The sequence below is a fragment of the Coloeus monedula genome, assembly GCF_965178545.1.
Source record: "Coloeus monedula genome assembly, chromosome: 5".
Taxonomy (NCBI): domain Eukaryota; kingdom Metazoa; phylum Chordata; class Aves; order Passeriformes; family Corvidae; genus Coloeus; species Coloeus monedula.
Window position 1 is genome coordinate 62,725,194 of NC_138785.1, and position 15,475 is coordinate 62,740,668.

The following is a 15,475-nucleotide window of genomic DNA, read 5'->3' on the forward strand; positions in this document are numbered from 1 at the left end:
GTTAAATATGTGCATTAATCTTCCCAGAATAAGAATATGTCCTGGGTCTTTATGAAGACCGACTCCAAGTCCTTAACAGATTAGATAACTAACACCTAGAAATATTCTTAAATTATAATGTTTTACCAGTACATACTAGCAAAAGTCACGGCATGATTCAGTTCTTAGTCAAGATAATGAGTGTCTGCCCTTTGCTGTTCAGGATATGGATTAATAGGTAACTCTATTTTGTTTATGAATTATGATGCATTAATTTGCACACTGCTGCTAGGATGGCATTTAGCTGCAGATCTCATATCACATATTTATCACCTGCTGGGTACAACTTAATTCACAAACAATCCACTCGCTGTCCTTGGTTATAAAAATACACTATAATTATAACAACTTGCTTCAAACATACAAGTATGTGCACAGAAAATGACAAGAATATAAATTTATATGTAGTGCCTTTGTTTCCAAATTCTGCATTTTATAAAAGATAAATCAGAGCAAACTTCATGAACAAAGCACTGCAAAGCCTGGGGCTTTTCTTCATCTATAGAAGAATTTAGGCACTGCAAACACATGACAGCAGATCCATATAATGAGTAAATTTTGGATTTTAAACAAGGGCAAAGGAGAAGGATTGGGAGTCTTCGTTTTTACTGTGATTCTGACACAGACTTTTGTAAGCATTTTTTACTTTCTTTATCTACTACTCAGTAAAATCAGGATGACAAAGCTCCTTTCAGCCACCTCTTTTTGATTTAGTCAGTTTAGGTTACCAGAACTGATCACTGGTACTACAACCAAAAAATAGTAAATAATCCACATTTCACATAGAATGTCCTAGGTTCAAAATTATTTATTCATCTCATTTGAACTGATACTTCCTTTCATGAGAGAAACATTTGCAAAGGAAATGCATCTATGAGTAATTATATTTATTACAACCAAAGAAAAGCACACACGCAAAGGATTGGACTCAAAATTGTTATAAGATGTTTTCGTGGTTTTGGTATTTCTAAGATAAACAATACTGAGCTCAGGAAAATGTGAATAGTCTGCACTCTTTTATCCATTCTTGCTGACTTGATTTTGTTTTAACTTTATCCCAGAGGCCCTATGAAATTCATTCAGCCACCCCCATTGATGAGATACTCAACATGTTCAAGATGGAAAGAGTTCACTACTCATCTGCGTGGTGCAAGGGCATGATAGCACTACTGAAAAAGGTAAGAAAGCACAAATACCTTCTGTCCTCTGTTCTCTTCTCTTCCAAAAGCCCCTCCAATACTGGAAAAGGCATTAGACAAGCACACACATTAGGTAGTCGACATTTCAAGGTTGAGAGAGCATGGCTTATTTCTAGGCTGAGTGTGAGTGGTGCAGTATTTTCTCTTCAGAAGGTGCTTTATTCTTAGGCTTGGATTCAGGCTTTTCATGGCTTCAGAGAAGTAAAAATTTAATATTTCTTTTATTTTGGAACTGATTCACAAGTGATAGTAAAAGTTTGGTGGTCAGTAATTCCTCCTCTGTGCCCTGGCCCCATTTCCCCCCCAGCTGTGGATATGCAAGTGGGACAGGGAAGGAAGGACCACTCTGCCCTCTGAATTTCTGCTGCAGTTTCCAGAAAGGGAGATTAGAAATTAAAATGGCTGTATCTCTTCCTGTCCCACGTTGCTACAGTGGCAACAACAAAAGTCAAGCCACTTTGCTGTAAATGTTGCTAAGCTACAAGAGAGGGCTCTTTCTGAATGCATCCGACCCTAAAAATTGTTTTCTTCCTAAAATCCCAGGGTTTTGTTTGCTTTAATTGTCTGGCCACACTGCAAAGATAATCTGTCTATTTTAGATATTTCAGATCATCAATATTGACACTTGAACAGGAAATATTGGTGAATGTTTGAATAGAGTAATAAAAAATATATGTCTTTTGAAGCAATTAACAATCTAGTGTTGAATAGATAAGAGAAGTGAGGTGGATAATTTTAATTGCTGCCAGGATGCTCAGTGTAACTTTATTGTCCAAAAAATTAAATACAAAATACAAATTGTTGGGTGGTGTTGCACTATGATGTCTCATTTCGCTCAGACTCTTGTGTATTTGTAAACAGACTTTTGTTGCTAATGCATTTATACACTTCATGCCTGCAGCAGCCATCTGGGGGCAATTAAATTATACCCATACCCTATGAGTTATTACTTTTAATTTTTTTTTTTAATTGGGACTTCTAGCATCTGTCAGAAGATTCCCTAGCCATTTTCTTACTTAAAAATATGTATCCTACAATTATGTGTGTGATACATTTACTCTTGTATATGGCATCCAGTCCCTTAGAAAATGCCTTGTGCTTGATCACAGCTCCTCACTAAGGACCCAGAGTGCCGCCTTTCAAGCCTTGCAGACATCCAAAACTCTCCATACCTAGCTGACGTCAACTGGGATGCTGTTCTAGAGAAAGCTGTGACCCCGGGCTTTGTTCCTAACGTAAGTCGATATTCCAGGTGAATATGTTTGTAAATTCTGACTTTAGTTATCACTGCTATTTTACTTGTTTATGCTTGTATTTATTGGTCTTCAGCAATTTACTTTGGATTCTACTTTCATTTACTCAGTCACAGCTAAGGGAAAATTCGTCCCATTTCAATAGATCACAACAAAAAACTAATTAACCTTGGTTCACTTTTCGTTCCCTTTCAAATAAAAGAAAGCTTTTTCTAGACTTTGCATTTCCGCTGTTAGAGCAAACGATTGTCAGAGTTAACTCTGAGACAAAGAAAACCAAGAAGACTGTGTGGCTGTGAAAGTCAGGCATTTAAATAACATTTGGAAAACTTTTTGACATCCCAGTATGCTGCTACTTTTTCACTTAAAAAATAGTGTTCCAAAAGGCTGACCTATTTCCTTTGTGACAGTTTCTGACAATAAAACATTCAGATGTGTGAGGGAATCTGGTGGTTTCTTTTTTACTGTAGTCTCATTTTGTTGGTGTTTTCTGGGTATTTCCATTTTCATCATTTTCAAGTTAAATGTATTTGAAGGCCATGAATAAAAAGCAATGACTGTGGTGTTAACATGCTTCTTCACTTTTTTCAGTCATATCACACTATAATTCTTCTCCAAACAACATATTTGTAGCATACCAAGGTTAGTTTCTGTTTTGCTGGGGGTTTTTTTATGCAACTGGAAATAAAGATGACGAAGGTGGAATAGATAGACCCTGTCTTCATCCAGGTGCACATTAGAGTCCATCATAAACATGATGGGGACAGGACCCAATGCTTCAGAAGCTGAAGGTGAGAGACATTGCCTAATGGAGCAAAGGTAGACAGGTGGGTTGCCAAGACACTGCTGGCAGTGTTTGCTGGGCTTCTTGGCACCTGACCAGAGCCTCTCTGGAGGCAGCATCCTACAGGAGAAGAAAGCTGTGGGTGGGCAAGCAGGCCTCCCTCAGGGAACTGGGGGAAAGACCAGGAATATGGCAGGTATAACACTAGCACAACAGGAGAAGGGAAAGGCACGCCCCTCTGTACAGGCGCTCAGGACAATGTTCACCTGCGGGGAAATTCCTTCCTTTCATTTTGTAGCTCAATCCTAGTGCAACATGAAAGTTGGAGAGGTGAATGTCATATCTGTCAGGCCAGGAGTCTTTCCCTCTTACTTCGTGTCTAAGCTATGCCATGCCAGGAACCTCCCCTCTACTCTCTCAGGCTTCTGCCCTAAGCAAAGCACTGCAGAACAAAGCTCCTTCCTGGCCTGGTGGACTGTAAACTCCGTTCTCCTGGTGGTGTGGATCTGCAAGATGAGTGGAGACTGACTTTCCTCTTTTCCTTTTTTCAAGTTCAAGCTGCTCTTTGAGATACCAGAGGTGTGGACTGACTTCTCAGACAGAACTCAACTGATTATTTAGACCTCCTACTCCCAGCTAAAAGTTTAATCCACAACTGTCAGCATGTGGAAAACTTCACAACACAGTATCTTAAAAGGGAGATCCATTTCCCCATATCCAAAGGTACAACATACTTGGGGATCCAAGAGAGACTCAGATTCTGCAAAGACAGCTCTTCTTTTCACATTTGGATTCACCTTATTTGTGTTTTGGCAGGCATCTATAAAACTGAAGGGAAAAGCTGTATTATTTGAAGCAAAATAATATTCTACATTTAAAAGGAAATAGGAGTAAAATGTTTCATTTATCTACCCAGATTAATATGAAAGTCCCATTACAAGCTCTATCAGACTCTTTCATGAAGAGTCTGATATCAACCAGGGCTCGTTTCACCTGGTCAATCAAGTGTGTCAGGAAAAAAAGTGACATGGGAATCAAAGTGTCTTTTCTAGCACAATATTTCTTTTTATAGAAACTTTATTGTTTCATGAGACCAAGTTTGGTCACACATTTTCCAGGAACTTTCTCTTTGTTGCACCAGCAAAATTTTCACTGATTAATTGGGGCCACACAACAAAATATTTCTTGTTTTTCAGCCTTTGATGAGAGGGCGAACTGGGGCCCTGTGACCTGTGGAGTGTTTTGAAAGTAGAGAGCTTTACAAATTTTGACAGCTTGCCATGACTGTCAGGAGCTTGTCTGCCTTCTGCAGCTAAGAGGGCACATGGGAGGCCCGTGGGAGCAATATCCCATAGGTTAGTTTCTCCCTTATAGTTTGATTCCATAAACATAGTTCTTACTTAACTAGCACATGTGTTTCTTTATGGCTTAGTTAGTTTCTTCATATTCAGCTTGGAGTCATAAATTATTAGTACGGTTTTTTAAAATGTAATTTACTTTTATTTTTAAAGCTTCAGAATTAAAGTGATCTATTTTTTAAGTAGTCACACAAATCTCAAAACTATACATTGTCAAGAAAGAAACTGATATTAATGAAACCTAAGGTAATAAATATTTATTTATTAATAAATATAAACAAACTATAAATTGCCATAAATAAAAACCAAATACATTTTACTAAAGCTGTCTGGATAATATGCAGGAAAAGGCATCAGATATGTAAATATTATGCTCCGACTATACAGAATTCACTAGGAACAAAAACGATGGAGTGATCTCTAAACAAAATGTTTCATTGTAGGATACCACAAATTATACAAGTAATTTCTGATGTGATTTTACTGCTTGGTGGTTTTGGTTACTAAAAATATCTGTCATCCATATATGACTCATTTTAGTACTTCCACCTTGACAGTGACAATGGTGTGATTGAACTTTCAGAAGTCCCAGAAGAAAACAGGCTGCTTTTAGCATCTTCCACAACACAATTCAAATCTTTCGGAAATTTTTTTTGGACTTCCAAAAAAAATCTACAAAATTTTTAAAGGACTTCCTTGTATTTTAAGATTTAAAGAACCTTAAAATTTGCATCATGCATCACAAATTAACATAACTTTTTTTATGGAGAATCCAAAATATTTAAGTAATGTGTGTAATGGGTAAGGAAAATCTTAATAAAGTGAATAGAATAGAAAAAGAATAATAGACTAGAATGAAGCCCATAATTGGGAAAAGCCAAGGATTCACCAAGGACAAAAGGTACTTTCCAAACCTGATCATACTCAAGGACAAAGGAACCTGCTCAGTTGATATGGGGCAAGTGGTGGTCATTATTTACCTGGATTTCTCCAAGGCTTGTGATACAGTTTCCCACAGCCTCCTTTAGGAGAAATCGTGTTATGGTACAGACAAGTGATGCATGTTATGGGTGGGGAGCTGGCTGGTGGGCTGCACCCAGAGGGAGGTGGAAAACAGCTCCTTTTCAACTGGCAGCCTGTCACAAGTGGGGCCCCCAGGGATCGATATTGGGTCCAACACTGTTTAATACCTTAACAAGTGATGTAGATGATGGGAAGTGTGCTCTGAGGAAGTTCCCTGATGATACCAAACTGAGTGGGGAAGTGGACACTTTGGGAGAACCTCCCTGCAGGAAGACCTGTGGAGAAGTGGGCTAACAAGAATCTTACGAAGTTCAACAAGAACAAGTGTAAGGTCTTAAACCTGGGAAGCATAATCCAGGGACGTAGCCCAGGGTGGGATCTACCCCGCTGGGGAACAGCTCCAGCACCTCTGGACGTCCAGGTGGGCAGCAAGCTCAATGTGAGTGACCAGGGTGCTGCCACGGCAAAGAAAGATGATGGGATGTTGAGTTGCATCAACAAGGGCATCACCAGCAGAGGAAAAGTCATTGCCCACTATACTCAGCACTTGACAGGCCATGCCTGAAATACTGTGTTCAGTTTTGGTCCACACTACACAAAAAAAAGTGTGGAGAGGCTGGAGTCAGTCCAGAGAAGGGCCACAGAGATGATCAGAGGAATGGGAAACAGGCCATAAGAGGAAAGGCTGACAGAACTGGGCTTGTAGAGCCTTGAGAAAAGAAGGATTAGGGGAGACCTTATCACCATGTCCCATTATTTAAAGGTTAGCTACAAAGATGGAGACTCCCTTTTTACAGGGAGTCACATGGAGAAGACAAGGGATATTGGGTACAAGTTACTCCTGGGAAGATTCCAGCTGGAAATAAGAGCAAAATTTTTCATAACAACAATCAGCCATTTCAATAATCTGCCCATGAAAATGGTGGATTCCCCAAATCTGGACACTTTTAAGATTCAGCTGGACAGGTTGCTGGGCTGTCTTGTCCAGACTGGGGACTGTGATTTTTTCCAGAAAAGTTTGACCAGATGATCCTTGGGATCCTTTCCAGCCTGGGATTCTATAATACTGTGAATCAATTTTTTTAATATATGCTGCTAACCAAAACAGGCCTGCTCCTTCCTTTGTTCTCATGGACAGCATCTAAGTAACTGAATCCACAGTAACACTTCAGAAAATCAGATTTCAACAAGGTCTTAGAGGCACTCCCCATCTCTTTTGCACTATTACAGGTGCCATTTACGCTCTACAGCACTAACTGATATTCTCATGAAGACCCGGGACCAGATTAATCTCTCTCACTGGGGAAACATAACTTTAGTCACTCTAGGAGTTTATCTGTTTATAACTAGGAAGTGGTTCTAACTCTTTATAATTGCTATATAATATGATTTTTATCTTATCTCCCTTACTTAGAGTTCGAGCATCACTCCAGGCCTAAAAAGACAGTTTTCATTTTACAGATGTGATTGAGGAGCTGGTTCATTATTACTGCTATTAACACTTGCCAAGCAAACTAAAAAACCACAGCAATGCTTCAAAGAGTAACTTTGAATCCTTTTGTACCAGAAAGGAAGACTGAACTGTGATCCCACATTTGAACTTGAAGAAATGATTTTAGAGTCCAAGCCTCTCCATAAAAAGAAAAAGCGACTTGCCAAAAACAAATCCAAAGACGGAGCCAAGGAAACCTGCCCACTGGTAAGATGGGGACTGTGACTGCAGTCAGTGGCATTTTGATTACACTTGAATAGGCAAACTCAGTTCACTTCTATCACCTCTGAAAATAGACTCAACCTTTCTGTCTGTCACTTCATACATTGCATAAATCATCTCCAAAGCAAGATGAAAAGCAACCATTTTTTTGGTCAAATAATAACATGTTTAAGCTATAATAATTTTTAAGGTTAGCACAGATGCTCGTTTAAAGTATGAAAAAGTGTTTCCAGTTGCCAAAAACACTTCCCACACATGGACAAATAGTTACAAAGAGTATTTATTCACTAATACTACCAAAAATGAAAAGTATGCAGTGAAAAGGCTTTTTATTTACTCTTGACTGTGTCCCATGTAGAAAGATGCATTGTATGAACAGTCAAGAGTACTGAGAAAATTAATAACAATTTCCAGACTTGAATTATCATTTCAGTGAGGTTTCATAAATTAAGTTGCTACTCCTAATGATTTTGAATGTTCGTGCAAGCTGTTCTTCGTATAGCTATCAGATGTAAAAATCCTCAGGAATTCTTTATAGGGAACTTCTTCCAAAAGAATGAGATTGATTGTGCTATCACAGCTCAATTTAAGAGTCTTCAAAATACTCTTGATAGTATTCATTCGTAAGCCTTTTTGTTCAGTGTTGTTTGTGTTTGTGTGATTTTTGTCTATGATTTCTCATCTTTTTTAATCAACCTATTCATGCTGTTTTTTAAAGAACGTACACCTGCAGCAGTGCTTGGAAACCGTTAGGAAAGAATTCATCATATTCAACAGAGAGAAGTAAGTGCATTTCTTAATGCCTCTTTAGCACTCACTACTAAAATTAAATTGAGAACTATTTTTTTTCCTCACAGTGTAAGGAAAAGTGATTAATGATCACAGCAGCAGAGCCTAAAAGACTGGATTTCCATTGATTTCTTCCCCTACAGTCTCTGGTGGGATGGGTTTGTAGTGCTTGCTTCTCTGCAAGCAAGCAGAAGACCTTGTGATGAAAGTATGTTAGAAATATAAGGTAAATGTTACTGAACTCCCCAGAGAAAATGCCAGTAATTAAGCAGAGGAATACAATACAAGGTACTGCTTTTTCACAATTCAGACAAATCCAAGGGAAGTCATAACTCATGAAATTTTAATGATACGAGCTGCACTGTTCTGACTTGGAAACACTGTTCATACTTCCCCCACTATTGGGGGAAAATAAAAAAAAGTGTATTTCAACATTAACTATTTCAGCAAAGCTAAGTATTACACCTATACCAGACACGAAGCAAGAACTTGTAATCTGAGGGTTAGTCAGAAGCACAAGACTGATTCCCAAGGATATCAATAATCTTCCTGGTTCAATTAATGCACTGCATTTTTCATAATTTACTGCCTTTGAGTTGCAGTCATTATGAACCCATTTGTATTAGCAGATACACCTCATAACAGTGGAGTTGTTTGTGTCTTTGGCCAAATTATTGCATTTCATTCAAGTATATTCCATGTTTTTATTTGGCCTAACTATATATGCAAGCCTTTCTAATAGAGTTGTGAGATGTTAAAAATTAATTTAAAAGTTGTGACTATTTTAATTAATGCATACAATGCAGGTAATTACTGTCTCTGTAATTAAAACTGGGAAAGGAATTGTCGGCTTTGTACAGTTCACACAATAGCACAAAGGAAATTATGCCATGATATACCCTTCTTCCTGTTACAATCTGTGGGACATTTCTATGATTGATACTGATGCTCACAGAAACTACAAGGTCTTAGAAAGAAAAAGAAGGTCCAGCAGATTCTTCATGTTATTTTGCATGATCTCTAGCACAAGAAAGCCTTTTGTTTCTGTAAAAACCATAAAGAAGAGAAGCCAGACCAAGTCAGCCCATAGAAGGTTTTCAGAAACATCTTGGTGTATTCTCTGAATCAGTTGAACCACTGAATGCTTGAACTTTGAATTTAACCCACAAAAATAAAATTATTAAGATCATAATGACAAGATTAGAAAAATTTTACATTTATTAATCAATTTAATGAGTTTTCTAGAAGCCATTCACACAAGTATAGTGTAATAGTAATTAATTTCCAGATATTACTACTATTATTATTATGCCACCTACTCTAGAGTCATACATCAAGAAGTTCCAATATGCAGCAATTTTTAAAAGTTAAAACCCCAGATTTTGTAAGACACTCAAAATTTCATTGGTGTGTTCACTACCTTGAACAATTTCTCTTGTCATGATTTTACTGTGTTATTCTTAAATCATTTTATGCATAGGAAATTTTTTTCATTTGTTTCATATTGCACAACTACAGTAGCAACACAAGCTGTAAAGAACTCTGAGAGGCTGATGAGAGATCAAGAGGTTTAAATTGAGTACCAGTAAAATGGAAGCAAAAGGTAAACCACATGCACTTCAATCAAAAAAAGCATGTGTTTTGGTCATTGCTTGGTTGGCTTTGACAAGGTAATGGAAAAATATTTAGTATAGACCTACAACAGATCCTGCATTGTCTAAAGCCAGATCACAATAATTTCTCATTTAAATTGCATTATAGCTTCAGAAGGACATGGAGAGACTTCTGTAATACTTTCCAAAGACAAAGATGTTAAGACTGGGGGGGAAGCAGAGGTCAAATGTTTGAAGTGCAAAGTGAATTCAGGTTAATGAGAACAAAATAGGAGCAATGGCAGGCACAGATGCCATCATACCAGAAGAAGCTACACAGTACACACCAGAGGAACTCAGGGTGGGTTTCCTTAGACCTTCTGTGCCCTCGAGACTGGATGTACAGGCTGAGGCTGTGCTTACATGGATTTCCAAAGCCACATGGCCCATCAAGTTCTTAGGAACAGCTGCAGATGCTGAAAGATGTGAACTGTTTGTTCCCACAAACACAATGCCTATTAATATGTGATTGTATCATTAGGTTAGGTGTCAACCCCAAACAGGGCTTTAAATCAGTATCAGATTAAAGCAGCCAGATGTTTTGGTATTCTTCCATGTTCCTCTGCATAGTAACTGCTGAAACTGTCTGCATATTTCTATAGATATTCATTATATTCAGCAACAAAAATCTACATTTTATTGTGACCTAAGCCTTCTGCTCAGTTTACTTCAGTGTCACAGAACACCACAAAAATCCCAATAAAGGATGAAAAAAAAAAAAATAGCATGTCTTTCAAGGGAAAAAATGTGACTCTCTAAACTACAAGGATTCAAGGAAAATTTCAGATGCTTCTATCTGAGCAACACAAAGTCAGGTAGTAATATGTAGTTAACTGTGTGATGTTAAACCATCCCAGTTCCACAATATCTTGCAATCCAATACTTGTAAAATATCTGGTATGAAAAGCAGAGTGTGATTTTATTGAATGCCTTGCTGGTAGTTGTACATTGTGCCTCTTTTCCACTGTGTGTCTTTCATCCTGCAACAGACACTGCAAATCTTGCAATATGTCATACTTGCTTTCTTGTCAAGAAACTCAGGAGACTATCAGACACTCTTAGATTGCAGGCAAGAGGAGCAGGGGGAATTAGAGAAAAGGCTCACTATGATAAAAATAATTTAAACATAGTGGAAGAGACTGAAGTACGTTAATAGTTTCAGTTAACAGAGAAAGACAGAATGTGCACGTTTTCTGTATTCCATTGCTTTCTGTATTTAAGTAATGGAAAACTGGTATTTGTAGGAATGTTTTAAGCAACGGCTTCCTTGACAAAGACATGATGTTAGTGATTGCCAGCAGTGGGTAAAAAAAGTTAGAAATGCATCCCTTACCCACTCCTGATCACACGGCATCTTCTGTTGAATATTTCAGTGGGCGTGAGCTACAAATTAAAATGCGTATGGGTGGGTGTGGGTGGGTGTGGGTGTCTTTTGATATGACATGGGGGTATGGCATCTGTCCACAGTGATGTTATCTTCCAGTACCTTCAAGAGAGGGGCACTCACTGCACTGATGCAAAGTAAAACAACATAGGAAGATCCTTTTGCAGGACTTGTTTTCTATTCTTAAAAGTGTCAATGTATTCTCTTAGTTTTGAACACATAAACAAAATAAACTCTGATATACAAATAGTCCACACACTGATTAGCTGGAAAGTATGATCTGAAGTAGGTTTCAGGGATCTGTTTGGCTCCTTTTGGTGGAAAAATAATTATTTTTTGGTTTTAATTCCTTTTCTGTATATAGATATTTTATTATATCCAGAAATGCAGCACCAAACATTCTGCAGTATCTTAATGTGTATTCCCATAGACTTGCCAGCAATTTTTCAAGAATTTGATCTCATTTACAAGCTGTAGGCTACAATTTCAAATTTTCTTTTTTTAATTTTGTGTGTGTGTCTGTGGTGGGGGAGATTGTACAGATAAATCCACACTGTGTTCTTGTAGCTTTATTGAAAAGATAAGCACAGATTATTTTGCTATTTTTGTGCTGTAATCACTAAACAGATCTTCACATACAACTACATCTCTTTATGAATACCTAAAACCTGAAATGACCAGAAATTAAGAAATAGACCCAATACTTGCTTGTAGTGAAATCATATTTCTTACCCCTTATGGTTCCTGAGCCTCTTCTTCTCCCTGAAAAATTGTCTCTGTCCTAAGATACTGATACACCTTATTCCTCTTCTCAGTATTTGTTCAATGCTTCCACACTAAAAAAAATCTGCCACAAATTGAAGCACATTGCTCTGTCTTTTCCTGCTATCATTCCTACCTTTTGAGCATATCTAGCTCTCTTATAAATGATCCTGAACAGCTCGAGGTGAACAGACAGCTCTCTGTTCCCAGAATAAATAGCAAAACTTGAGGGAGCATATTTTAAGCATATTAAGATGCTTAAAATCACGTTGTCTGATTTTTTTCCATATCATAGGTGAAAAGCTTACTTAATATTCTCTGCATTTTTTATAGGATCAAATTTATTATCTCTCTCTTTTTAGTTCTTTTTCTTTTCTTTTAATTGTCTTTTCAGATTCAAATCCAGAGTCCCTGAGTACTCTCTTTCATTTTATTTTGATTGAAATTGAATATTCATAATGATTTGCAGTATACTTCATTGAATGTACTTTTCTAATATGTATTTTACGTCACTTTGGTATCTCTGGAGATCTTTATATTATCATAATCCTTCTAATAGCTGAATCCTTTTTGGATGAAGCTGCATTCCTTTTCTTGCCCCTTCTGCTGACCTTAATTCAGTTTAGATCCATTTCTTTCTGAGCATTTCAAGTGGTTGCACAGCTTTTCACTGAAGCTTTCTTCTCCCTTTTGAAATGGATATGTCTGCTTTTGGAGATTGCTCTCGCAATTAGAAAGATGCTTTTCTGAATGTGATTGAACCTGGTTTGTGTTTGGGCAGTAATAACTGTTGCTTGCTCACATGAGCCCTTTCACGTCTGCCTTTGATTCCTGCTCACTGTTGCTGGTTTAGAATTGCCAATCCAAATGTCACTCTCTTCCTAGTGAGCCAAGCTGCCTAGAAGTTTGAGCGTAGCAGGCCCAAACTGGTAATTTTTCTACAGATATACCTTCAAATTCACTTTTTTTTGAGAAAGGAGTGGTCAGACAAATGCCATTGTTTCAATGACGTGTTCCTTTCACAGTTTCATGGAGGGAAAAAACCCACAAAGGCTAATGAGTACCTGGAACCTCATTTTAAAAGTCTTCCAGGAAAAATGGTCAAAGTTTTCCCAAGCAAGTAATGATACCATTATAATGGCTACACTTGACCATCCAACTTTGGGAATGAAAGTTTGTATGGGGGTGCATATGTCAGAGCATTCTCCATGTTGAAGTGTGGTCCTGGAAAGGTCAGGATAACATGCACATCCTCAGCAGTGGAGGCCAGAAATTAGTTTTTACTCACAGAAAACTAAACAGAAATACACCTCATTAAAACTAATTGGAAGTCAATTCAGAGGAAAGAGGAGTCTTCATTTATACATCTCAGACTTTGGAGGGGAAGCACAACTGTATAATTCTGAGTACCAAATATTTTAATTTTTTGAACAGGTTACATGGGACAAATCATATTTGTGATAAATAAAGGCTGCATAGCAGGTCATGACTGTTCCATTGCCATAGGGGACTACCTCCATGATTTCTCTTCATCTCTCTTTGTGTCCCACACTAACTTAAATTTTCACTTATTATGAGTCATCATTATGAGTTGTGAAGACTGAAATCCTTGTCCTGTTTTAAGAAAGCAATTTGGAGCCAGTTGATGAAGCAATGCAGAAACAAGCCAGTAATGAGATAACATTATTACTGCCAGTCCCTCTGATGTCCATGTATCTGTTGAATATATTCATAAATGAATTGGGAAGGGAGGTGAATGGTGAGGGAACAAAGTTCACTTATGATACCAGAGTAGTCACGACTAAATCTGACTGCAAAGAGCTGCAATAGATAATGATAGCCATGGTTCTGAGTTGCAGGGTAAGAAAATGGCAGCTCAAATTCAGTACTGATAAATGCAAATACATTAGGAAGAAGAAAATCTAAACTTTACCTTTAGGATGATAGACTCAAAATTAACTCCGGTTATGAAGGACAGAGAGTTTGAAAAAACTGTGGATAGCACAATGCTAAGCAGAAGACTAAAAGGTGCTGATATGTTAAAACCTGAAAAAACAGCTACAGATAAATATATGTTCATATACATAAACGTGCATCTTTCATTCTGTGTACAGTTCTGCTTTCATATCTCAAAAAAGTTACAAAGAACTTAGAAAGGTTTCAAGAAAAACAGGATTGGCCAGGGGGATGACATGGGTCATGTAGAAGGATTTAATAGACTTGAACTAATTTAAACTCTGAGAAGAGGCAACTGAAAAGACAGGAACTAGATAAATAATAACATGTTCTGAAACTTATTGAGAAGATGACTAAGCAATGATTATTCACTCTTTGTGGTAACCCAAGGTCACAAAGTTATCAGTCTGCAGGTTTAAAAGAAAACAAACCGTGCTTTTTTGTGAATTGCATGTTGCTGAGTGGTGCTTTGGATGTTAAACATACAAAAAGATTTTAAAAAGGATTAGAGAAATTCATGGGAAAAGATCCATCAAGGTCCTTGAGATGTGAGGCCTCTGATGCAGTTATTGGTTCTGGAAACTTGGAAATGTCAGAAGTGAGGGGGATATGCCACAGCAGACATTTGTCTCCATTCAGCTCATTCTTCGACAACATGCACTAGTGTCTGAAATGGGCCACTATGAGAGAGGGGAATCTCTGTTAGGTAGAATGGCTGGGTTTGTGCATTTATGGCTTCTCACAGATTACAAGGTCTCAATTTTCATATAATCTTCATAATAGCACAAGGGTTGCACAGTAAAATGTACATATATATATATATATCTGTGTATGTATGCATACATGCAAGTATGTGTGTGTGTATATATATCTATCTGTATCTATCTATATCTTTATCTATCTATCTATCTATATATATCTACTATTGGAAATAGGAAAAGAAATGCAGACTTAGGTCAGTAAAAGATTTAGGTAAGATTCAGACTGTCCATTGCTGTGTTCCAGGACACATCCCCCATCCCCTGGGAAGACCTCCCATGTGGAGGTAATTTTCCTGTGTCCCACCTGGGGCACAATACATGCTTCTGCTGTGGGTGCACCTTAGTGACTAACCTGAATGATGTTCAGTAGAGTGGCTTCTGGGGATCCCTGTGTTAGGCAGCACCTTTCCCACACATTGTGCAGGGAGATTTGGTGATTAACCAAAGGCTGCAAGTTATGCTGTGCAACCACAGGTGAACTCCTGGCTCAGCCTCCTTTTGTGGGGTCCACCTTCAGGGGAGGAAAGAGCTCCACAGTTAATCAGACTTCATGTGAAGCTAAGTTTTGGACTGGAGCAGAGAAATCTTGCATAAGGAATAGGTGGAGAGAGATGAGCCTGCAGAGAGGTGAGTGCAGGCTGTGGCTGCTCCCTGGCAGCTCACAGCCTTTAATTCCTGGAAGTCTGGTGCTGTGAGAAGGGTAGGGCTGAACCTGCCTCCTCCCAGATGCGTATGCCAGCCTGAGAATATTTATTGTCAGGTCTAAATAATTAGGCAGAGCCAGACTGACTTTAGTGGTGT

At 38.0% G+C, this 15,475-nt stretch overlaps 1 protein-coding gene across 2 annotated transcripts in view; it reads left to right on the forward strand.

The window, feature by feature from the left end:
* The window catches only part of STK32B (serine/threonine kinase 32B), a gene marked incomplete at both ends in the record, with an annotated part of 159,344 nt that overhangs the window by 132,920 nt on the left and 10,949 nt on the right, over positions 1-15,475 (forward strand). For both annotated transcript variants that reach the window (XM_082281902.1, XM_082281903.1), the window contains 4 exons: positions 1,101-1,217; positions 2,348-2,473; positions 7,224-7,355; positions 8,089-8,153. In XM_082281902.1, coding sequence (XP_082138028.1) covers positions 1,101-1,217; positions 2,348-2,473; positions 7,224-7,355; positions 8,089-8,153 — 440 coding nt within the window. The remainder of the gene's footprint in view (positions 1-1,100; positions 1,218-2,347; positions 2,474-7,223; positions 7,356-8,088; positions 8,154-15,475) is intronic.